At 28.4% G+C, this 26,617-nt stretch overlaps 1 protein-coding gene across 1 annotated transcript; it reads right to left on the bottom strand.

Annotated features, from left to right (window-relative positions):
* Window positions 1–1,948: 1,948 nt before the first annotated feature.
* Window positions 1,949–25,394, bottom strand: LOC114130839 (uncharacterized). Its single transcript, XM_050210197.1, has 4 exons — window positions 25,101–25,394; window positions 14,705–14,888; window positions 5,145–5,284; window positions 1,949–3,945 (listed from the first exon to the last, which is right to left on the bottom strand). The coding sequence occupies exons 2-4, from the start codon at window positions 14,724–14,726 to the stop codon at window positions 3,034–3,036; spliced, it is 1,074 nt and encodes a 357-aa protein (XP_050066154.1). The 5' UTR covers window positions 14,727–14,888; window positions 25,101–25,394; the 3' UTR covers window positions 1,949–3,033.
* Window positions 25,395–26,617: the final 1,223 nt, after the last annotated feature.

Genomic DNA, 26,617 nt, shown 5'->3' with positions numbered 1-26,617 from the left:
TACAAATTTAAAATTATCAATCGCACGTTTTTATATTTTTACAATATGTATAATATTAAAATAGTATATAATAATAATAATATTATTATAACAGTTTATGGTTAGTGGTTACCTAAAATTTGACATTCAAACAATTCAAATTATTAAGCTCTAAAGATAATTTAATTTTTAATTACGAAAATAGCTGAAAAATCGGACAAACTTATGCCATATATGACAGTAATTTAATTTATGCATATAAATAATGAATATTGAATATAATATAGGTAATATAAATTCAAGCGTATTAATTGTATATAAAAATGCTTAGACGCTTAGTATTAATTAATATTTATAACGATGATACGTATTTTTTACATATAGACCTGTAAAATATAAAATAACGGAAATTTAAATTTGATTTACATTAAATTGTTAGTTCTAAATACTTTTTATCCATATATTTTTACCTATTTTTAAAAATTAACTATATCACTATACTATATATCATAATTATTTTAAAAACTATCAATAAAGTAAGGAATTAATGAATTATATATTTAGTTATATTATTAATATTATTTGAAAACATTTATGTAAAAATACAATTTAAAAGACACGATAGTATCTATTAAAACCGGATAGTGTGAAAATAATTATAATAATATTTAAAACTAGTTTTTGAGGTTCTAATAAGTGAAATTATTATTTAAATTATAATCGAGATTTGGATTTAATTCTATGAATAACAAATAAAATTCTAACCCGTGTTTATGGTTTACGTAGAAATAATACTTAACCAATTACCATAGAAAATAGGAAAATAGGAAAAGAAAATTAATAACATCTTAATTCAACGTATTGTAGGTAAAATAGGAAATTAAATACCCAATGCAAATAAAAATCGAATATTTTCGTCAATATGATAAAAGAAAAAAACTATATAATAAAGAATTAATATAAATAATAATACTCAACGTATACGTCGTGTAGTTTAAACTTTTAACATTATGTATTAGGTACTTATAGGATAAAACGCCTATAATCTACCTAAGAAAAAACGAGAGAATACTATTCTAAAACTAAAATAGTAATAACTAATAAGTATGATTATTCAAGTGTTTATTATTAAAATATTTAAATATCATACAAAACTATATTAAATTAAAATGGTCAACAGATAAGAAAGTATTTGGGAAAAAGTTAACAACTTGTTATCAACAAAGCGTTAATTACAAGGGAATTATACCTAAAGACCTTTCACAGTAGGCTAGTGTGTTTCACACCACATGTGTTTTCAATTATACAGGTACTGCACGAACAATTTATTTATGGTTTCGAATTTAAAGAGGCAACTTTACTACTTAATGATAACCTTTTACTCTAACGTATACTTCTAACGGAGTAAAATAATGTAATAACATATTATGTAATCACGGGTTAAAGTCCATCGAGAAAAAGAATTAAAGAAAAATAGCCTTATTGCTTTACTAAATATACAGGGAAACGGTGTGTGTGCATAACCTGTATAGAAACACTACCAAACCTACAAGAGGTACTAACTAGGTGGGTCTTCATAATCCTATACAGCCAAAACGTATTGTTTTACTTTTTGGGTGTAGATAATACACTTATACCGTTTAAATGGAAATGACCAAAAATAAATCAGGGAAAATCGAGTTTGGAGGCAGTGTAGTAGAAAAAAAATATAATACTATTTAATAATAAAGCATCAAAATTTAATTATTATAAAACACATAACAAAAAATTAAAAATAAATACTACCATTATACTTTGTTCACGTGGAATAAAATCAAAACAATAAAATATACATATTAAAAACAATAAAATAATAATAATATTATGTGTCTCTTAACCCAAACTAATAAATACTGAATTTTTTTTTAAACATTCATTTTTTGTTATTTTATTTTTATGCACGAATCATGAATTCATTATAATATAATATATTATTATTGTAAAGCTAGTAATTGCATCATTATACACGGTAATATGTTTTACGAATTGAAATAATAATAATAAAAAAAAAAACAGATAATATTATGTCTAGTGACTAATTTATTTATATATATAATATTATTAATGATTTATAGTATATTTACCGTTTAATAGTACATGATGGGTTTATATCATGCGATTATTATAATACAGGAAAGCGTATAAACGCCACGAATAATCCTCGTGTAGTTGATCGGAAAATTCGGTCGCACCTAAATCTACGGAACACTGTTTCTCTATAATTATGTGTGTGTAAAATCATAACAGGGAAGAATATCTCTATATACTCTCCGAAGTCCGAGACATAAACAAGAACCACCACATTTTACAGAACACTAACCGTTGCGACATTATGGTATACTTATGTTTTAATCCTATGTATATTATACGTCGTAATATGGTGCACACGTCGCCCGACGTACCAGCTTCTTTCTATATATAAATATGATAATATTGTATGAGACTTCGAGAAGAAGGAAAAAAAATTACACGATCGTCGCGAGACTTGAAAAAGTGCGTCGCTACGCGCGAAGGGATCTAAATGTGAAATCTCAGAGATCATTACAATAGTTTTTTTTTTTACTTTTTCGATTACTAATATTATAGATAATATATAATAGGTATATATAATATTCGTCGTGCATAACGGGTCATATCGTACAGAGGCGTGTCATCGATATCGTTTACACACGCTTTTACGTAAATTATTTTTATAATATTAAAAATCGTAAGCCCTTCGTGGGAAGAGGAGGCGTACGATAATATGATAAGTACACACATAGTATGACAAAAAACGAAAATAAAAAGAATAAACATTTATGTGAACGGCATATCGTGTTTATATGTGAATGTACACTATGCAAACGCGTATAATATAATATTATGTGCGCGGGGGAGGCACAATATTTTTTTAACGCATAGCGTTCATTGCAATAGGCCATTAAACGACGACACACACGCGGGCAAATTTGTTAAATGAAAAAAAAAAAAAATTTAAAGGATTTAAAACTCGGAAAAATCGGACGGAGACGCGATTCACGCGGCCGACGACAGGAGCGCGGCGGGTTCGGTCTTGTGGCCGGCCGAGTCGTTGTTGACGGCCGATTTGACGTCGGACGACGGCGGCGATTGGGCGGCCTGCGACTTGTCGGCGGCTGCGGCGGCGCGGCGACGGCGTCTCCTCCGGCGGCGGCGCATGCACACGCACAGGCCGACCATCAGGGCCACGGCGATCGCCAGACCGGAAGCGATGGCCCAGTACGGCGTGTTCCGGTGTTCCCACTCGGCCATGCACTCCTTGAACACGGCCAGCGCCTGTTCCGGGGCCCGGGCGCACGCGTCGCTGTTCGGGTCGTCGCGGTCGTCGGCCTCGCCGTCCCCGTCCACCGGTTCCGGGCACTGGACGGGATGGCCCAGACCGTACAGGGCCACCTTGTGCGTTTCGGTCCACTGGACGACGCGCCGGCACCGGCAATGGGCGCCCTGCTGGCCGGGCCGGAACAGCTTGCTGGCGCCCGTGATGTTGAGCCGGGCCAGGCGGCACGTGACGGCCAGCTGGGCCGGGTCCAGGTCCTCGATGTCGTAGTTCTCGGACACGTCCAGGGTGACCAGGTTGGGCATGATGCCCAGCGCCGGGTACGCTTTCAGGTCGCAGCCCTTGAGCTGCAGCGTCCGCAGTCCGACGGCGGTGGCCAGCGGCCGCATGTCCACGTCCACCGGATTGGCGTTCAGGTTCAGGTGGGTCAGCGATTTGGGCAGTCCGCCCGGCACCGTCCTGACGGCGTTCTGCGACAGGTCCAGGATGTCCAACTCGCTGAGCGACGCCAGCGACCCTTGATCGATGGTGTGCACCTTGTTGAACGCCAACCTCAGATGCTTGATGTTCGGGTACGGGGCGAAACTGTTGTTGTGCAACTTGCCGATGTAGTTGTGCTCGAGGTTGAAAGTCTACAAGATAAATAATATAATCGTGAGAACCCGAGTTAAACGTAATATATCGAAATACAATTTTAAGGTTTTTTTTTTGCAGAGGAAAGGATAGTATAAAATAAAGATAGTATAACTTCTAGTCCTATGTGTATTTAAAGCTGGGAAAGAACATCCTTTTGCAGCGGCGAAATTAACTGAATCGGTGGACATCCCTAAATACAGTTGGTGTAAGTATAATTAGATAAGGTTCGCTGTAGTGTCATCGTATCACGCAAGAACTCCGTATGTTTCAGTGTACACTTCTATTGCACGGCACGCGGGTAAGGTGTCGCGCTATTTGTTCTCAGAACATTTCGTCAAATATTATAATAAGGTGCAAGTCGTCGTTAGTGAGTGATGTTTTATACTCGATGAATCATCGACGATTTCCTGCTGGACACTCCCAGAAGTAGAAAAAACAAACATAGATTTATGAATACCGACTAATTTTATGAACGCGTCTAATTATCTTTCTATTGTTTTGTAGGTCGAGAGAAAAAACATGATATTATATATAATACGCCTTTTTGGCGCGTGTATTTTTATTTTTACTTAAAATCGCCAGGCAGGACAAGAAAGGCGCATGCGAGGATATTATTTTCAAATTCCAGAATCGATGAGTATAATATACGCATTAACGAAATGTACAATATGTATAATGGACAGAATGGCGTGTCCGATGTTATATACACACTTAAACACACAGACCATAAACGCGTATGCGGTCCGAACTTCAAGTAATCAGTTTATCGTGAGAAAAAAAATTACTAACTATTATGAATATTTATTACGACATCGATGGTGTGATCGATCTATTTACAGGCGAGGCGGTAACTTATAAATTCTCGGTAACATAGTTTTCTTATTTTATTCGTTGGCTCGAATTTTCGCTACAATTTAAGCGTACGGCGGGTGTCGGGACTCAATAAGTAGGTACTAACTGAAATATAACAGACCACCGTGTTCCATACCAAACGTCAATAACAATTAATATTATAATTCAATTTTACAAATAGAAATCTATACGTAAAATACAATCGAGTCATCGGGGAACAGGCACAAAATCCATTATAATATATTCGCGTTTAATGCGATAGATATATACATTTATTAATTCTTAACAAGTCTGTCAAATTTCAACTATTCAATGTATTCATTAACGTTTTGTTTTAACAAACCTCGACGTCTTCTAACTCGTCATTGGGTACTGATTGAAATTCTTGATAGCCACAGTTGACGTACCACCCTTTCGCGTCTTTCGATTTAACACATTTCGTCCCATCTGTGACGAAGACGGACATGCCAAAAACAATGATCGCTGAAACACATAATAAATATCGTTATATAGGTAGGAACTAATTATTACATTTTGTACGTCGCATGTATAAAACACACGAACGAAAATACGAAACGAATTCGAGTCGTCGATAACAGCCACAAGTCACAACACCGTAACCGTGCGCGAAATTATTATTTCAAGATATCGTCGTAGCCATTCAACGCAAATCGAAATAACGGCGAATTACTCAACTGTGGAACCAAATCGTCAAATAATCACGTTTTTTTTCCACACTTGGAGAATATTATTAATTTAAATATTATTATGTCTATTGACTTTTAACACAACATACACATTATATTTAAAATTGGTAACACTGACTGCTGGACGTTGATTTATTCATTAAAACACGTATAATAGGTACCTACATAAATACATATTTAATGATCAATCGTTTCATTAGTATAACATAATTAGTAGTAAACATACCTATTATTATGGTTCGATCACAGTTCTAAATATTTTTCTTTAAATTTAACTTTAAAATCGTAGTATTAATGACATTAACGTACGCACATAGGTGTACCATTCGATAATTATATGTATTCAATTAATCATTTACTAATTTTTAGTTACTATATAAATTCGGTCACTCAATCATACTGTATTGCTTATAGTAAAAAAGCAATCCCTAGAAGTTGAAAATGTAAATAAAAATAATACAGTTGGAATTCGAATGATGATCGAATATCAATCCTAAACATCTTGATTAAAGATTAAAATATGATACCGAATTAATGTATTTAGTATTATTATACATGTAATAATCTATAAGTCCATTATAGCTGGTATAATCCAATTATTTGTGTATGCTTTAAACAGTTTAAACTCAACAATGTTTAAAAAATTGTTCAATGTGTATTTAAATTTTCCAGCTCGAAGAAAATGACAAAATAGCCAATAGAGGTGTGTGTATGTATATTGTACATAGATATTAATATCGATATCCATTAGTTTTACCCGGATAAACTGTGAGGATTAAACATCATCTTTAAAATTATCATTTTGTGAGTTAAATTAAAAGTATTGTATACTTGAATAAACCAAAAAACTTTGTCAACCATTTAAGCAGACAATATTGATTAATTAACAATTTTATGTTTCGTATTTCATTAAATAGTTAATTTGCATAATTTATAAAAAAAAAATTATACCACACACAAAGCAATTATGATTATTTTAATTTGTAGTACAAGTTTTTGAATATGACTTAAAATACATCATTTTTTTTCACTGGTTTGGGTGACTAACTAGTCACTATGGTAACTATAGCGAGAAACCATAGCAAACATTAATGGGCATCATACTATTATGATGTCATCATATAGGCTTATTTTCAAGAGTTTACGTAACAAAAAACGTTAAAATAGGATATTTTAGCTAAAATAATTTAATCCTGGCTAATGCTGACGATGGTGAAAAAATCATATTTACTAAATAACAATAAAATTTAAAACATAAAATAAACAAATAATAGTTTACGTATACCATCATAATATTATGGACAAGTTAAAATACAAATTGAATGATTGCGGGAATCTAGCACATTTTCTATATTGTTATACATTATTACTGTTATTGCTACATTATACCTACATTTTAAATGACCCTGTGAAATTGTACATATTAAAAATATATATTTTATTAACCACGTGTGCTTGTATACTTTACAACCTGTAATTTTAATATTAATATGTGTTATCTAAAGGTTTTAGATCCCCAAAGCTATTCATTTTCCCATCGTTATCCTTTACAACATGCATTCAATTTCCTGTTCGAATTTATTTTATATTGTGGTCACTTCACACCGACAGTATCTATGCGTATTATTGTTGTGCGCGGCAACTGGCAAGTTCCAAGGTGATTTTAACCAGTTGTGGCTTTTTCTTATATAAATAATTGGAAGTGTAGGAATATCACAGTAACGGTCGAATTGTTGCGTTTTTTCTATAACTACATTAAATGGTACCAATGATTTAATAATAGTCTAATTTTCATTTTTTGTACAGTGCTCTTATTAGTCTTTAACTGTTGTAATACAGTAGGAGCACCGGTTAGGTAGGCGTAATGACCTTAGAGTAAATATCCATAATTATTATAATTTTTTTCAATGAGCTCTTTCTATGCATTGTTTTAAATATAATATTTAATATTGAATTTTAAACGTTAAAGCTACAGGTACTGATTACTATTGTGATTATGGACAGTTTAACTATTTATTTTTAATTACCTATACGACATCGCCATACCGGTAAATAGTTATTGACCTACCGTAATAACGATTTATATACGAGACAACAAACACGTATTTTTAAGTTTAATTGGTGAGAATTAACACGTCATCCCAGTGATCAAAAAGTAAAAACCAATTAATATTCAAAACTATCTGAACTAGTGTGACACTCATTATACCACTGAACTAATAATTCAAAAATAACCTTCGATAATGATTTATTACCACGAGAATAAAGAATTCAATCCTAAGTGGATATACGTGGTTTAACAAGCTTGGTCTACATAATAAGAAACAATATGCATTTTATTAAAACATTAATTAATCTAACAGTTAAAAGTAGTAAACATAATATTATAACATAAAATATAGTTTTAGTTACTCTACATAAACAAATAGGGCTTCATGGTTAGTGAGGGAGCTCATAAAAAGGGGGAAAAGGGTTATTCGTTTTTATATATACCGATGTACCTATATATTTTGATTAAAATAGTATAACAGTAATCAATATTCAATTTAAAATAATCACGTTTACTCTATTACACTATCAATAAGATAACTTTAAAAACATAACTTTTAAACCGAGATACAAAAAGATTAGTTAGCGGTAACTTTTAAATTGAATAAAAAACATAAATAGAAATTAAATTTTTTTTACACGTTAGGAAAAATTATTCTTAATAGATATTTATTTTTTTAATGCAAATAGTACTCAATCGTTTTTATGATGCGATGATTACTTTAACAAAATACCACTATATTCTTCAACGTTTTGTGCTTTAAGCTTTTTGGTATTTTAATTATTTTGGATAATAATTATCCTTCACTGTTCAAATTATAAAGATACAAATTGAAACTAAGTGAAAAAGCGTCTTATCATGATTTAAATAACATTGAGCATGATATCGAAGGTGAATCTTATAAATAGTTATATAATTACCAATATATACCTATATATTATAATTATTATTATATATATATTATAATAAAAATATCAGTAGGTATACATAAGTGTATATTTATATAAGTATAATTATTATTTTTTTTTTTTTATATAAATGTGTCATTGAATATTGGTCATTGGATTCGGATTATTGTAATACAATACTCAAGCATTATATCAAATTGCATATTATTGAACTAAGTATCCTCTTCGCAAGACAAGTACATATATCTGATAGTTTGTAAATCACAATGTTAGAATACTATTTCAATAATTAAGTCACTTTTAATAATAATATGTCAGTCCGTTATTATTACATTAAAAGACTATAGGTACTATAGCACTATATTAATATACTATTATAGGTAGGTATAGTTTGACTATTTTTTTTTATTTTTGTAACTAAAAAAGCCTATAGATTTGTTCTGCTTCATCTAGTTTATATTATTTTTTCACTTAGAACGTTTTACATAAAATAATTGAAGTAATATACTCAAATTTGGTAAAATACCACCATTACGTTTAAATAATTTTAAAAATAATAAAAAATAAATAGGAAAAAAATAAAGAGTTTTCGGAGTCATGTATCAATTTCTCTCAAAATTACCTATGTTTATGCCAACAATTTTCTCCAAAATACACATGAAACTCATTTCATATAAATACGTAAGTATTTTATAATCATAAGACATATAGGTACATTATTCAGATATTTTCATTAAAAATACATTTATATTTATTGCCTATTGGTAATTATATATTATAGTAAATTGTGCATATTCATATTTATATTATGAATTATCAAAAAAATGTTAAGAATTATTTAAAATTTACTAGAAATAGTATAGGTATCTATAGTATTTATTTTAATGGTTTTTGATTTTCACATTTCTCTGTTGGCTTGTCACAAGTGACTAGAACGAACTACAGGAATAATTTGAATACCTTTTAGAATATCAACAAGGACGAAAAGCTGGATAGTGAACGATTTAATATATAGATCTATTGTGTTGCATGTTCGAAACATAAATAAAAATTGTTAAATTAAAGGTGTAAAGGGGGAGGTTGATCACAGCACATTAATCATTCACGAATTGAGCATGACATGGTACTATACACTATTGTCTTATATTTTTCGACATAAATAATGCAGCCGCCGATAGAACTAGTCATGCACAGTCATTGTCGAGATTGTCAGTTGATACTTTTTTACATAATATTATAATATAAGTGGACAAAATAAATATGACTAATGTTTGTTTATTTTTGTAAACACACGCACGTCTAGTTGACTGTAGATCGAGTGTGGATCGGCTACTTAAGCGCATAGGTACCACTTGTTGTGCACGGGAAAGTCATCGTTACACATATTAATTGTTATATTATTATGTATTGATCATTATAATATGTCAATATATATATTATAACTGTGCGCATAGCTATTCTCGAGACAATATAAAGAGATACTTAAATAAGCATAATATAAGTAATATATTATTATATTTATAAAGAAGAAAAAGTTAGCGGACAATTCGAATGTATTAAATATAGATCACGTTATTAATCGGTCATGGTGTTTATACATGATATATAAACCTATAGAGCTATGTATAATGTATATAGTGTAATATTATATTGTTGTATACAATTTTTGGTGTTATTATTAGTCAATTCGCGTGACGCTCCGGAGAAACAAAAAAAAAAATAAATAAAAATAATAGTTTTAAATAATTTTCCAAAGAAAAATAATGACGGTGGCGGTGATGACGATAGAGCGTTCGTGTCGAATTAGCGATTTCACGAGATCAACGGGTTCGTCCGCATTATGAGCGGATGATTTTTCGAATCGAGACGGTCGGCAGCGGCATAGCGGCAGATGAGGTACGTTATAAGTATGGAAAACCGTTTTTGGTCATCGACCATGCCAACCGCTACCGAGTGCGGTAATCGTTTTTCCTTACACGGTTCACCGGGTAATAACTCGAAATGAGCGTACTGCAGAGTGGGAACTATAATATACAAGTTTGTTATTATATTTTTTTTTCTACTCTACAGAAAAGAAAACGACAATCGATTTGTGTCATCGGTAGTTGGTGGACTGTGAAGGACATCCGTAGGTTCCACGGCAGTGGAAGACTGCACGTATAGAAATGTTATTTTTCACTCGTACTCATATAGTCCATTTAAAAATAAAACGACATATTCACGACTATCGACAGTATTTGGCATTCGGTTGTTCGTTAACTCATTATCAGACCTATATATAATATATACAATTCAAAACCACAACATTTGTATCTTCGATTTACAGTTAAAATGCAATTAAGACTTATTAGTTATTATAATGTGAATATGTGATAGGCTGCGTATAATGTATATTAGTTATTTTTTCACCAAAATTTTAAAGGTGCCTATAAGACACACGTTTGTTTTATTAGTATGATTATGAATAATCCACGTATTAGTCTAAACTCAATATATTGATTACATTTACAATTTACTTACTATTGTAATAATATAATATATAATATTATAAATCACATAAAATTTCTATCATTTCTGATAATACAATTTTTGAAGTATATAGGTGCAAACAATTTTTATACTAGGTCAAAAAAAATATTTTAAAAAGTCATTTGATACACCGTTTTATACATAATAATATGTAAAAAATAAACACAATATCGAATATATTTTTCACCATTACTCAAAAGTAAAATTACAACTATGCACTTTATATTACTATTGATATTTTTATTTTTTTATATTATTATTTTTTTATTTTTTTGAAGAACTGACTCATAAAAGATATTGTATAAATTTATAGCTAGAATTACACACAATATGTAAAATTGCACATCAGCGCAAGTTTTGATAAATGAATTGTTTAATTAATTCGAAAAACAATGATATATTCTTAAAACTATACACAACGCATATTATGACGTAGGTATACGGTGCAAAATATTAATTTAATAACTTGACTATTTTATAACCTATTATATGCATATACATACTGTAAAATAAGTATGATAATTCATAGATATAGGTACGTTTATAATTTATAGCTCTGCGATCATAATTTTTATTTCATATGTACTAAACTAGTAGCAAAAATATGATTATATCTTTATAACGCTACAATTCGATTATTCGAAACACAATGGAAACTATAAATGCATAACTATCTACAAGAATTAATTATAGTTATCCTTATCGGTTAGTAAAAATTAACAAATACCACGTACGAGTATATAAAGCCAGTAAGTCATTTTTGGTACCAATCATTTTACACAAATAATAAATCAAAACAATTTAAGAAATTCATCAAATACATAAAGAATGAGTAAATAATGATAAAATCTAACTTTTCTGTTATCATAACTATTTTGTTATTATTTTTTTAATGAAAATTCATTAGAGATACAGATACTGATGAATGATTATCAACAAATATTAATATAGCTATGGGCAATTGATGGCTCGTATACCTTTTTTATCTGGCTCGTGTTACATTTCAAATTACCTACTTTATACAATTTCAACGTTTATCTGTAGGTATTTTATTTTATTATGTTTTTTAAAACATGTTGTAAATATAAAACAATAAATATTAATTGTAAATTTAAAATTTTATTTTTTGACTTTTGTTATCTGTACTCTCTGACCCATTGATATTTAAGTTCTAAAAATTGGCACTTTATAGTAACTTTGAGTAACTTTTAGTTACCTACCCATCCTTGATATAGTTTAGTGATTAAACGAATATCGAATAACCATACTGACAGATGCTAGTTCTACACGATTATACGATATCGTATAGGGTATTTTAAACTTAACAAACTTTGAATTTATAAACTAACTTGAAGCTTTACCAATTATCTGAAAAAAAAATTTTATCAGAAAAGACTAGATTTAATAATAGATCAAATCACTTTAATGTACAAAATTGAACGTTAAATGCAAGTAAGTCAGCTGAAAGTAAATATTCATTTGTTGTTACTTGTGCGTAAACCGAGGACAACAAAATACAAATGCAAATGTGGCTTCATTTTAACGATAAAAAATAGTTAAATTTAAATTATACGAATTTTATTTAAATTTTTATTATTTACAAATTTTAATTTCTATAGAAAACTCTCATTAACTTTATCAATAGTTATTTAGGTTTAGGTTTCAGGACTAAATAGTTTTCACTTAAAATAACGTGCTAGATGTAGATGTATATTAAGAACACATTTATTTAACTACTATACATGATCTAAACATATTTATTCCATCATTTGATACGCTGATTATACAGATACCTACATTTAAACATAAAATATTTGTAAATTTAAACATTTAAACTGATCGATGGTAAAAAGTGTCGGTTGATTATATTCAATTAAACATGGCATATATTTTTGGCTTTCATTGCAATGGTTAGTTTACGCTGACGCGCACAGCTATAGGCCTATCAATGATTTAGCATAGACGAAAGAAAACTCGGGCGTTACACTATAATTCATGAAAATCATCAGGAAATAAGGAAATCTATTCTCGGCCATTGTCGAACTGTTATAATGCTCCAGCTGCTATTATTATTATTGTTATTATCATGTTCTCTATTGATAAACAACATAGATTCTATGAACCACGTCCTTGTCCAGCAGGGAGTATGATGCAAAAGAAAGTGGAGAAAATATATCAAAGCGATGGAAATATTCGAATATATAATGTTATGAAAAATGAAAAAAATTTAATTGCACTTTCTAATCGAATTTGTTGTCAAAGCACTTATAATGTACAGTCTCCAAGTCATTATAAAATCTATATAGATCCACTTTTGCAGCCTTACCTATATAAGTACCTTCTATAAGTACTAATATAGGTAATACATACTATTGTAAATATTATAAATATGTGTTATTCTCATTATAGATGGGTGTACTATATAAATTAAGAGTTGAAACTTTCGTTTTATATAAAAATTATTTACCATAATTTTATAGGTACCTACTTAAAGAAGAACTTACTACAACTACCTACAAATTTTTAAATCTTTTTTTATATTCATATAATAATTCTAAAAATTTCAGAAGTCAGTACAATTTATATTTTACCCAATTTATTACCACTATTTAAAAAACTAATTTTAATTATTTTGTTGAATTTAGAAATAATCAAATTATATAAGTAAATAGGCATATTATAAACATGTATTTCATGAACGTACGTAAACTTTATTATACTTTTATACTTCATTTGCAGATTATGCAATACACGAATTTGGACATTACAATTATTTAGCTCCTTTCTAAAAATAAAAACGATAATAATAAAAAATACTTTTATAACAATTTTATTAAATTAGTTTATATTTTTAACTTTTATAAAGTGGTATGTGTACCAAAAAGATATATTTTAAATTTATAAAGCATATTGCCTTTTCATCGGTACAAGATTGAAGTCTTCCATTAGTTCTTTAATATTAACTTTGGACGCTACTAATACATTATATTATATATTTTCTCTATACTTTTAATTCATTTCTAATTGTGATAAATAATACTTAAAAATAAATACTATATCAAAAGCTAACCATTACACACACTATGTAGTTTTATCTAAAACATTTCGGAAACCTTGACTACCTACAATCTAAATTTATAGTTTAATTAAATAACAAAACCATTTTATAATAATATTTCAAAAAGACATTATTTTAAGATCACAAATTATATTAAAACGTATTATAAGGTTAGATTTCGAGTATACAACTATACTTTATTACGCTTTATTACCGTGTATATATAATATCTATATCACTACTACCTATTATACTATTTATGAACATTCAATTCATACAAAGAATATTTAATGTTAATTCATTTTTTCCGTAAAAACAACTTTTCTGTTTGATACCCATTTAAATTTTTAAAAAAGCTCTTATCAATAAAGTTAACCAATATTCACTAATAATCATTCTTTGAGTGTTGTGATAATATTATTTATTTGGAATTAAAAATAACATTAGTTCACAGCAATGAGGATATAATACAACACGAGTGGCAATAATAACAAATAAGTAATAATAAGTCTCTGTGTTTTATTAGTAAATTTTTTTTAAATGTTAAAAACGTATTCTCATTATGATCATTAGATCACAAAAATTATTGTTTGTCACGTGCGCATAAGATGTATTTTAGAAAATAGAAACGAGAAATAATATTATACTCACTTAAGATTCCAATTGTCATCATATTGCGTGTTCTTGTATTTCAAGATTTTGATCTCTTATTGTAAAATAATATTTTCAGTCATGTTACTGTAACGCACCATTACATAAAGACAGCGTTCAATAAAATTCCAAATTATTGCAGGGTGGAAAGGAATATCTTTTGAAAATAACACGACTCGTAGCCCTGAAATAAAATAAATTATATTTTTAGCCAAATACATATATTTTTATTGTATTTATTTGAGTTAACTATACTACTATATTATTATTTATTATCCTATAAACAATATGCCAACAAAATAAAATTAATTGGATAAGTAGGTCCGCTATATATTTGTCGTTATAAAATGGTTGTGATGTCGTACACCAGGCATGTCAAACGTAAAGTATCAACTGAGCCAAAAATGTAGGGTAAAATATTATGCGAGCCGCACCAAAAACATTTTTCACTAATGTACAACAATTATTGACTATATTGTTAGGAAAGTAGGTACATTATACATTATATTATTATGTATACAAAAATATATTTCTTACCCTAAAATAATTACGAAACAAAATAAAAAATGTGTTTATATTTTCTTTACTCTTAATTTTTCAATGATCTTGATGTAAAAAAAGAGCCGGATCCGCGTGTTTTACATGTTTATCGTACATAATCTACCAAACTCATACCCGAAAATAGTATTGAATCATCGCATTTTTATAAATTTATTTCTATAAGTATTAGTACATAATTGATGAATTCACATATTATTTTTTTTCTCGTAAACTAAAAATGTCATAGCTAAATTTGTAAGGAAATCAGAGGCGTGTCCAGCGGGTAGGCCTGGTAGGCCCGGGCCTACCCTGATTTTTAACCTTTAAATATACCCAAAATATGCATTTTAAAATTATATTTATATATTATAACAAGGCCTGTCCTAAATTTTGGTCCTAGACACGCCTCTGAAGGAAATCGTCAAATATTGTGCTTATGAATGGATGAAGATATTGCTATCAATCAACCATGGCTGCTTTTTAAGAATATACAAGTAAATCTTAATTTATTTTTATGTTTTAGATATACAAGTAGTGTCAAGTACGACACGCCAAATAACCTAGATAGACTGAGTATATAATCATATAGACGTAGGCACTTGTAATCAATGACATTTTGGCTATGATTTACTGTTTTATGTATAAAACAATGTTCATTTAATGTGGAGTATGTCTTCCACCGGTCACTGTGAATTGCCATTCCCGGTTCAATTTCTCTTTGAATAATTACCAAGTGTTTTTCTATCACGTTTTTCATCTAAGAAATATCGGCGCTCCAACAGGTCATTGTTGTGTAAACATAAATCAAAATTACTCATGGCCACTGTATCCGTGAATCTTAATTTTGATAATATTCATTTCATTTATTGCAGTTCAAATTCGTTGTTATTTATTATGCTTTTAATTTATTTAATTTCCGGTTCTTTGATCAACACATAACAAACATTCTCGATTATATTTTATTTTTCCTCAAAAAATATGTTCATCGATTCCCACAACACAACCTTGACCGTCTATTTTATGGCGTTTTTGAAAACAATCGACTACGTTACTATAAAATCTCTAGATAAAGTTATATTAAAGTACTAAATTATATGGTGAGCAACCACATAGACCATCCTATCCAACGTTCCGTTAAATGCACCGAATTAGGTGGTCCAAATACCACACCATGGTAACTACATAAAATGTTCCGTATACTCCCTATATCAATGGCATATACCATGGGGTAAATTCTTAAGGGGAGGGGGCATAATGTGGAAGTAGTACTAATATTCTATTAGGCAAAAATACTCTTTTGTTCCTCAATGAAATAAAGGGGCAGATCCAGAAATTTATCAAGGGGGGAGGGGGTAATACGATACTTAACGCTGAATATAACTATATTTCTCACAAGTCACAATGTAATAAATGTGTATAAAATAAGCTCAAGGGGGTATTTACCCTATTACCTCACCCCTTCCTTGGATCCGTCACTGATGAAATATACAAGGAAGTTGGTACCAAAAAAAATAAAAACCCATACAATTAATTTTACCTTATTGTATTGGTCATACAGGTAAAAATAGGACGATCATAATGAATATATTTATAAATTAAATATAAAAGTATACGAAAATAATTATATATTTTTCGATCTCAGGTTTATTGGTATATTGTATCTATTTCGAAAGATCGAATACGGCAAATAACCCAAGAAATTTGTACATTCTTGGATGGTTGATAAAATATTTTCGTTTTTACAAATAGCAAAAATACAACCTTAGACGGTATTATTATACTTATTCTATAGAACAAAACGAATATTGCATTATTTATCAATAGTAATTTACCTTATCACAGTTTAATGGTAAACTGTAGAGAATGAATTATTTAAAGCTATAATGAAAGTGTACGAAACTTTACCTACGAAATAGAAAATTATTTCCTAAGGTGACGAATTATAAATCTAGACATGTTCATTGTTTTGTTTATGGTCAGTTATATGGTCTGATTATAATTTAAAGATTTAACCAAGGGATAATTTTCTTACAACATGTAGCACTGTTGCTGATAAGGGATAACTAATCGGCAAGCTATACCAAAAAAATAGTAAATATAATTTATAGACTATAGTACACCAACGTTATTTAATTTGAATATTATGTATATTCAATATCAATTTGCTCGTGCATTATACATAATTAATTGATACGCCCATTAATTTGGCAATAAACCAGACACCCGATTAGTTATTGAGTGCAAACTTTATGATTGAAAAGTATATTCACGAATATTCAAATAATTCTAATTTTAACAAGTAGTACACTTTCACTAGTCTCAGTCGGACAGTTCACTAAAAATAACCTACTGGAACTTTACACGGAGTATTTGGCCACTGATGTGGCTCAATTCCAAATGTGTGTTATAAATTTGGATAAATTACGAAAAGAAAATGTTTATTTGAATTATATCTATTATATCAATAAACATAGTTTTTATGTTAAAAGGTACCTACTTTTGTGTACAAGCATTTATTTTTCTAAATTATTACCATTCATCAAATCCATTTTTTTTTAAATCACTTAAAACTTTTTAATTTTACTTACATAACTTTATTTTGATTGTACAATAGACAATGTTGTTGAAGTTTTTAACGTTGCTCTATGCATAAAAGTAATCAAAATAAATAGCGTTGCCCCAGTTAAGTAAAGCAAACAATTTCAAAGCTATTTTAATATACTAATAAAAGTTAGTATACTAATTATACTGGACACCTATCTAAATAAAATATAAAAATTTAAAAACAAGCAAATTTCAAAATACCTTAACAATTTTTGATTTTTATAATAAAGTCAAACTAATTAAATAGTTTAAATTATTAATTAAATATATATTAAACAAATATATCGTATTAAATAATGGTTGAAACTAATTGTATTTACAAAGTTTAAATAAAATTAAAAACAAAAACAAATAGGTAATTTTTTAAAATTACATTGTCAACACATATAAAAAAAAATAGTATAACTTGCCTATACACTATAATACACTATTTGAGTAATATTTATTATTATTATCAATTCATGATGTACCTTCCCTAATGGACATCACCCAATAACAGACGTATTTTTTTGAAATTGAGGCACTTTCTCTACTTTTCAATGGAAAAATCTCCAGATAGTGGACATATGATAAAACAACAACAGAAAAACGCACTAACACATGTTTAATAATAAAAATAACTTGTTCAAAAACCAAATTAAATTGTCTTCTATCAATGTATAATATATGCATTTCTTCTTTATAATTTTATTTGAATATGTATTGTTAAAATATTAAATTATTACATCATTAAAATATTAAGTATTAATAAAATTTAATTAACCTGCCGTACGTTTTTTCCTTTTAGAAATTTACCTGTATGAGTTTTAAAAATTTACCCTCTCTGAATAGGGGAAGAAATGTTGACAACCCAGAGTTTCAACTATTCAGAAGTTTCAGTGGTTTCACTGTATATAATATTTCGGAAGTTCTTGATCAACATGTTTAGATATTGCTAAATAATTAGTGGAAAATGAAATACGATTGAAATAATATGATTTTAGGCATATACGAATATTATATATATATATTATTACATGAATTTAAATCTTTAACATATAATAAATGCAATAAATAGATTATTTCTACTTATCTTCTGTACACCATCAAAAATATAACTAATAAAAGGTATTAGGACACTAGGTAATATAAACATTTTAAGATAAGAATTATCTAATTCAATACTGCAATTGGATCCATATGCTATACTCTTCTTAAATTTGTATATGTATTGAATAAATGCGCTTTTAATCACTGGTTAGTTAATAATAAATAATAATCATACAATTATTCATTAAAATAATTAATTAAATTAAAATTAAGTAACTATACGTGATAGATTTTACTTATGATTTGAAATAAATGAAATATAGAAGTTTGCAATATACGTTCCCGAAAAGTAAAAAACGCAATAGGTTGCAGAATAATTTTAAATGTTATAATGCTGACTTATTATTTTATTGCTAAAAAAATAAGTAGGCGCATGGATTTCAGTCGATTTTGCACAGTTGCCTAAATAGGTATCTACTATTTTAAACGCATCCAGGCGCTTATAGTCTTTCTCTGTCATTTGACACGCGTATACTATTGGACCGTTAAGTAAAAATGAGTAAATAATTAGGCAGGTACAAATTTTTTTTTATCATGGTACTGTGATTCTTTCGTAACATTTGAATACACTTCCCGTGAAGTATGAACAGATATATTATTACCGTAAACCATTGCTACACTTTTAACTGTTGAAATACAAACCAAATCACCGCAGATGTATTTTATTTCGATTGAACGGGATATCAGCGATACCAAAAAAAAAAAAAAATAGTATATACATGACATCACTGTATACTCGTATTTTACTTATCTATTTAAATGTACGATATTAAATGCATATTTGTATTAGTATTTCCTAAATTGATTATAGGATTAATGAAGTTGAATGCTAATTATTTGAACATTTATTTGATAATGATATAATATTAGGTTGACTAGCTTATGTAAATCTTTTGAAAATATAGATTTCTGTATGCATTAATATTGCGATTTTTAATAAGTTGTAAGTACACTTATACAAAAACAGAGTGTGGAATCACTCTGAAAACTATAAAAGCTTCGGTAAAAGCTGATATTCATAAATATTATACCTGTTCTATAATTCTTATTATTCATGATATCAACTGATAATCACCGCGATCGCATAAATAATTTATAAATTAACTAAATAGTTTGACCTATAACATTGAATTTAACATCCTATTATCCCGATAAAAAATTTTATTTAGATAATTGCGGATAATTGTAATTAGAAATTATGAGCTACACGTAATTTTATTTTAAAATGTTCGTTGGTGCGACATTCAGTTAGACTAAGCCTTATGGTTTAAATTTAGGTGAACTCCGTATGAAAGACATCACATTGTTAGTTCTTTTATTTATCATTAAAGGAAACTGCATATGACACCAATACTGGTATGACCGATACGTAACCTAAAACATTTTTTTTAAACATTCGACTTGGTCTTGATATTTTTTTAGTGGGTACACCAAACCTTACCATAAAATATAATTACTTTAAATGATAAACTCTTCGATGAGAATCAATGATGTATATATGTATATCATGTGTGATTATGTGAAGCTTGAACAAACGTCAAACACTATTTTCAATATAATATAATGTTTTATGTTATCTAATTTTTTCATTATTTAAATAATACTTATATAATTATGTAGGTACCTATATTTTTTACAACAATAATGTAGACCACCTATTGTATTAAAATGTGGCGAGTACCATGCAGACCTTGAGAATATGTGGACCACGTTATAAGATCCATGTATCTACTTAAAAAATTGTTATTTTAAAGATTATATTATGTATTTGTCATTGTGTAACCGTAGAAGCGGAATTAATGTAGGTACTAAAAGTATGACACAAAACAAACGGTAGAACATTATTACAGGATATTCATCAATAATAATAATAATAATTATTCACTTATAATACAGTCTTGAGAACGTATTAATAGGTATTTATCAGAGGTACATCATAAACAAAATTACAATATGACGTTATTTATTTTACTCGCTATATATAATGTGAAATACTATAAAACATCAAAAATAAGTATGCCAAACGTATGAAAAACTCGAGGAAAAACTAAATTTAATTTTAGGTAGGTACTCAATACGTTCAGTAGGTACGGGAAGTAAACAACATACAAATATCTAAAAAAAACTTCTGAAAAAAAAATAATTCAATATGGTTCTATTAAACATTTTCTATTTAAAATCAATTTTAGCAATTCTCAGTGACTGGCAATCGAGATGCATTATAGGTTAAAAAAAAAATAGGACAATATCTATAGTTAGGACGCTAGGTGCAATGGTCCAATGAATTTATTTTATGATTGATAAAAAAACTAGAGAAAAAATGTTTCCTAATTTTACGATATAGTTGAATTATACATTTATTGATTTATGTAACTATTTAAAAATAATTTTTAAATACTATTATATAAATTAAATCATAATATTCAATAGGTATATAAAATATAATCAATAATATATATAATTTCTGTGATTATTATTTATTTTTAATACGGTTTATCAAATTTCACTAAATTGTGATGTATCCTATATAAAATATAGTTCAATATTATTTACATAATATATGTTCTTTATTTTAAATACTAATTTTAAGTAACTAAGAAGCTAAAATTAGTATAAGCGCTAATCACCATAAGTATAATATAGTTATAGCTATAATAATGTATAGCGATACTGCATATAACATTAAGAATTTTAAAGTTTTAATTTATAATAATCGATAACATAACAATTATTGTATAGCATAAATACGCACTTATAATTAATTAATTATATTATTAACTACGATATTTTAGTTGACGATTATTTAAACAAAATATATACATAATATTTTATAGGCAGGTACCTATGTATAAAAATACAAAAGTCGTTGACCTTACACTTTGCAGCCACTTGGTTGGATCAGAAATATTAACGAGAAAATAAGCAGGTTTGAAAGGCTATAATGTAAGGACTCGGGTGGGAGGGGGGTGATAAACAGGAAATATGCAACCATTTTTGCCGCAAACGGTCGACCCAAATGATTTTGAGCGCGCCAAAAAACAGCTGCAGCGATAAAGTGAAAAAAAAATAGGCCTCTTGTCCATTTGGTCCGTTTGCAATGAACACACACAATATGTATTGTTATTATTATTATTAAATACCTGGTGGTTGAAAAGCGAGAGGGACAGATGGTTGGAAATCGCGTGCGTCTATACACAGTGAGAGGTACCTACAACGGTCGCAGGCACACAAAAGAGTTCCCCGCGTTACACCAGCATACCACTGCCCGAATTATATAGTACATGAAATCCAAACGTCCCTTCGATTATCATTCTCATATTATAAAATCTAGCAATGGTGGCGTACATCGTGTTTATAATATAATACCCGCGTCATGTTTTTTAAAGCACAATGGCGCGGGTGGTAATGTTAAGAAAACAAAAAAGACGTTTATTTTATAGAGCAAAACAAAATTAACTGAAATTTACACCGTAATGGATGCAGTGTGTACAATATTATATTATGTTTATATACTGCGGCACCGTGCCGCCAAGATGGTAGTATAATAATGACTATGTCTCCAGTATATAAGGGTTTATAAAAATTATATACAGAGACATAGGGTATATTATTTTGCAACGTGTAAGATGATTGGTTATATAAAATTATAAATTATATAATATTGTACATAAAACATACAAAAACTGTTTAAATTTTAGGAAACTAGTAATAAAGATATTTTCTTCAACGTGTATGTGACAACTGTATGCTTATCACAAAATGCATAAATCGTGGGCACTCGATGAAACTATTCAATAATATTTCGACGTCTTATCACTAATGCATTCATGAATAATCTGCATGTCTATTCTTTGAAAAATGAATCCTTAAATATAACAAAAACTGTTTTGAATGTAATATTTCAATATTTTATTTTAAACTGTCAACTTAAGTTAACAAAAAAACTATTTAAAATTACCAAATATTATAATGTTATAAATTATTATCATGATATTTAAAATTTAAATTACCTAATAACTTTTACTTCGATTTGAATATGAATTAGTATTTAAAATATTCTAGTTTTCATGAAAGAAAAATCAATACTTCAAAATTAAAGCCATAAAAATTTTGATTACTTGATAAAGTAGTTTTTATTCATAGTTAATAAGATAACATAGGTAATATTTCACTTACTTTTTATTAAATATTTAAATATTTAGGTATTAGACATATTTAGACAAAGTATAGTGTCGATTAGTTATAACGTAACATATTGTTTTAGTATAGCTGTGACTTGATAATATTTATATTCACAAAATATCTAATGTCAGGTAATGAATTCAAAATAGACGAAAATGAATTATAGTTTTTTTTCAGTTTAAAGAACAATTAATAAGTAGGTAGTACCTACTATTTTTGTACCAAAAAAGAAATATAATATATTATAGAAATGTCAAAATGTCAAACAAATCTTGTATAATTTCAAAATCATTAATAATAATTAATAATTTATTATGAATTGAAACGAAAGTTAACAAGTAAAAAGAATGATAAAATTGAACAATTTTTATAATTAATATAAAATTTAAATAGGTACGCAATATTTATAGCATTATAGCCACAAATTATCGAAAGATTTTTGATGTTATCTTAACATAATAAGTTAATAACATAATATAACAAATATAAAAACGATTATACTTAATTACAAATTTCGAAATTAAGTTCATATTAAACATCAATTAATCTAATAATTAATTGGTTATAATAAATAAAAGTCTAAATTATTTGTTGAAATTGTTATACTTAATTAATATAAATAAGTAACCAGTTGTCAGTTCCTACAGCATTTTTTATATATTTACCAGTTATCCAGATTCCACTTAATTATAACGATTCTGAGTACAAAATATAAAACAGAAGTAGGTATATAGGTGGAATATTAAAACATTTATACGTTGTCATCATTTCAAATGAAATTTAATCTTGATATAAAAAACGAACAAAAATAATGATGTACTTATGATGTGAAAACATTTTTTTTTTAAATTTTTAAAATACTGAATTGGAACGTTTTTAGTATAACTTATTACGTGACCAAAATAAATGTCTACACTTAACGAGATGTTTCGTCTACGATATGATGGGTATGTATACCGTTAATTGGCAGACACAAGGGTAGCCCTTATGGTTTAAAATGTTTAAATTGATTTAAAAATTTCCAATCAAAATAAGCTTTTTCAAATAATTCATCCTGCGTGAAACCATTTTATAATAAACATTTAAAGGGATTTAAGAAGTTATTTTCAATCTTTGTCTTAACAAACACAAAGAAATTTAAACACGATTTCATTCAGTTACGTATCTACCAATGGACTTGGTAATCTAATAAAAAAATTCTGAAAACAGATTTGAATTTTTCATCAAGTTTTCTTGAAATCAGATACGCATTTAAAATGTTGACGTTTAAAGTAAAGCTATGACACCTCTCCTACCAACCTTCCTTCTCATAAAAAAATTAATTACTGGCAATTACCTACTTAGATATAAAAATTCAGCAAGAATTTACAAACACAGCTACACAACATTGATAGGTTTGATAAACATATGTCAGAATTTGGATTTGTTCGTCATGGAATTTTTGTTTGCAATTCATTTTAATAAGCTATTACGATATTAAATTATTATCACATTGTATCAAACTAAGTCCATAAAAACTAAATAGGTATTTATTTTTTTTTAATTTCTATTTTTGAACGAATTGTAAATGGAATTATAATTGTTTTGTTTTAAATACATTTAGAAACCGGAAATTAAGCACGCTTGTGGGCTTTCCTAAATTGTTTTAAAAATAAAATTATCATTTATTTTTACATTAAATTACTTTATTATATTATTATAAGAAGTAATCACATCTCTTTATTTTCGAATGGCGTACATAGTTGCAGGCTGTGGACCCTAAATCTCTGAAAAAATGTACCACCCGGAGTTAAGGTATTATCCATCGATTCCCTAAAATGTATCTTTAGTCGAGACAGACTTTCCCGCGTTTTTTATTATTCCTCTAAATTCTAAAAAAAAAATACGATAATAACTAGACTTCGAATCCAGATTTTAAAGATAACCTATAACTGGTGATATTATTAACCTATTAATATTATTATTATTAAATGGTGCTTACCGTGGGCTGTAAGGATTCCGGTCTCCGAACAGTCCGAACACGTGCAGCGTTCACGTATGTGAATAGTTTGATGGCATCCAGTGACTTGCCTGTGAGTTATGACGATCAAACCGTCGGCGATATCGATACCGTATCGACCGACAGTGGCACGAGTATGAATTTTGAAAAAAAAAATACCCGTTAGAAGTGTTAAAACGCAAAGACGATAACGAAATTACAAAGACGCGAGAGAAATCGTACGAAACGAACGAACGCACGTTGTGAACTGATATTTATTATTGTTTTGGCAAACCGGCGGCGGCCGGCGCGTGGAAGACCGTCGAATAAAGGGTAGGGAGGGATACGCGACGGATGATTGACGGTGGTGGCGGCGGCAATTCCGAAGACGGCAGAGCGCTACCTACACATTGGGACTGCAGGTAACAATCCGCCAGATTACTTTTCAATTTATGATAACGAATAATTTATAATTAATAACAATAATATTTAAATATTCTTTATTTGTAGTCGATAATATGGCGGGTAGGTTATTTTGTATAGGTCCTATATACATTACACTTTACTATCACATTAAAACTATAATCTCACCGAACAGCTGACTGTGCGGACGTAAGATTTTAAGATAATAATAAAATATGTGCTTACAAAACATGACGTTCATGAACGACGAACGTCCACACAGATAACTGATAAGTTAAATGAGTTAATAATATTATAACAGAATCAAAAAAGTATAACAAATTATCAAAATGTAAAACACTGTAAAAATAAGTGATGAGTTAATGGTTTCAATTTTATTTCTATACGATCTATATTTAGATTTCAGTTAATTCTACATGATATTATTTAATAATATTATTTATTGTATAGAAAGAAAAATATATATATAAATTTATTATTATTATTATAATATTAATTTAATTTACATTTATAAATTAAAGCTATTCACAAAATATACTTATTAGTAGGCATTTGATAATTAGAATTTATTTCTATAGTAGTTAAATTACCGATGTAATATTAGCTACATAGTATATAAAACAGCACAAATTGATTTATCAAGCATGCTTATCTAAGTTTTTCATTTAGTACCTAATATTACTGTAACTAATTCAAAACACAAAAAAGAAGTTTTTTAGTTATTAAAATTTTTTAGGAGAAATATGCATATTATATAGGGCCAGACTAATACTGTATTTAGGCGATATATTATAAATTTATGACTTATGAGTAACAACGAGTGTAATAATAATACTTTTACGACTTTAGTAGTTTACTTCAAAACTATTATAGATTGATCATTGATTCTGTAGTGCTGTACTACAGTCGTGGTGCCTGATGCAAGTATGTATAATATAACTATAATGAACAATAGTAGTATTAGGTAGTAAACTCACACAATACATATTTAAACAATATTATTTTTGTTTCTGTTTCTTTTACATTCAATACAATAAAAACTATCATGTTCTTACAATATTCAAAACAATGAATAATGTAAATTATTCTTTTATAAT

This window comes from Aphis gossypii, chromosome 1, assembly GCF_020184175.1.
Source record: "Aphis gossypii isolate Hap1 chromosome 1, ASM2018417v2, whole genome shotgun sequence".
Lineage (NCBI taxonomy): Eukaryota > Metazoa > Arthropoda > Insecta > Hemiptera > Aphididae > Aphis > Aphis gossypii.
This window is presented reverse-complemented; position numbering and strand designations above follow the sequence as displayed.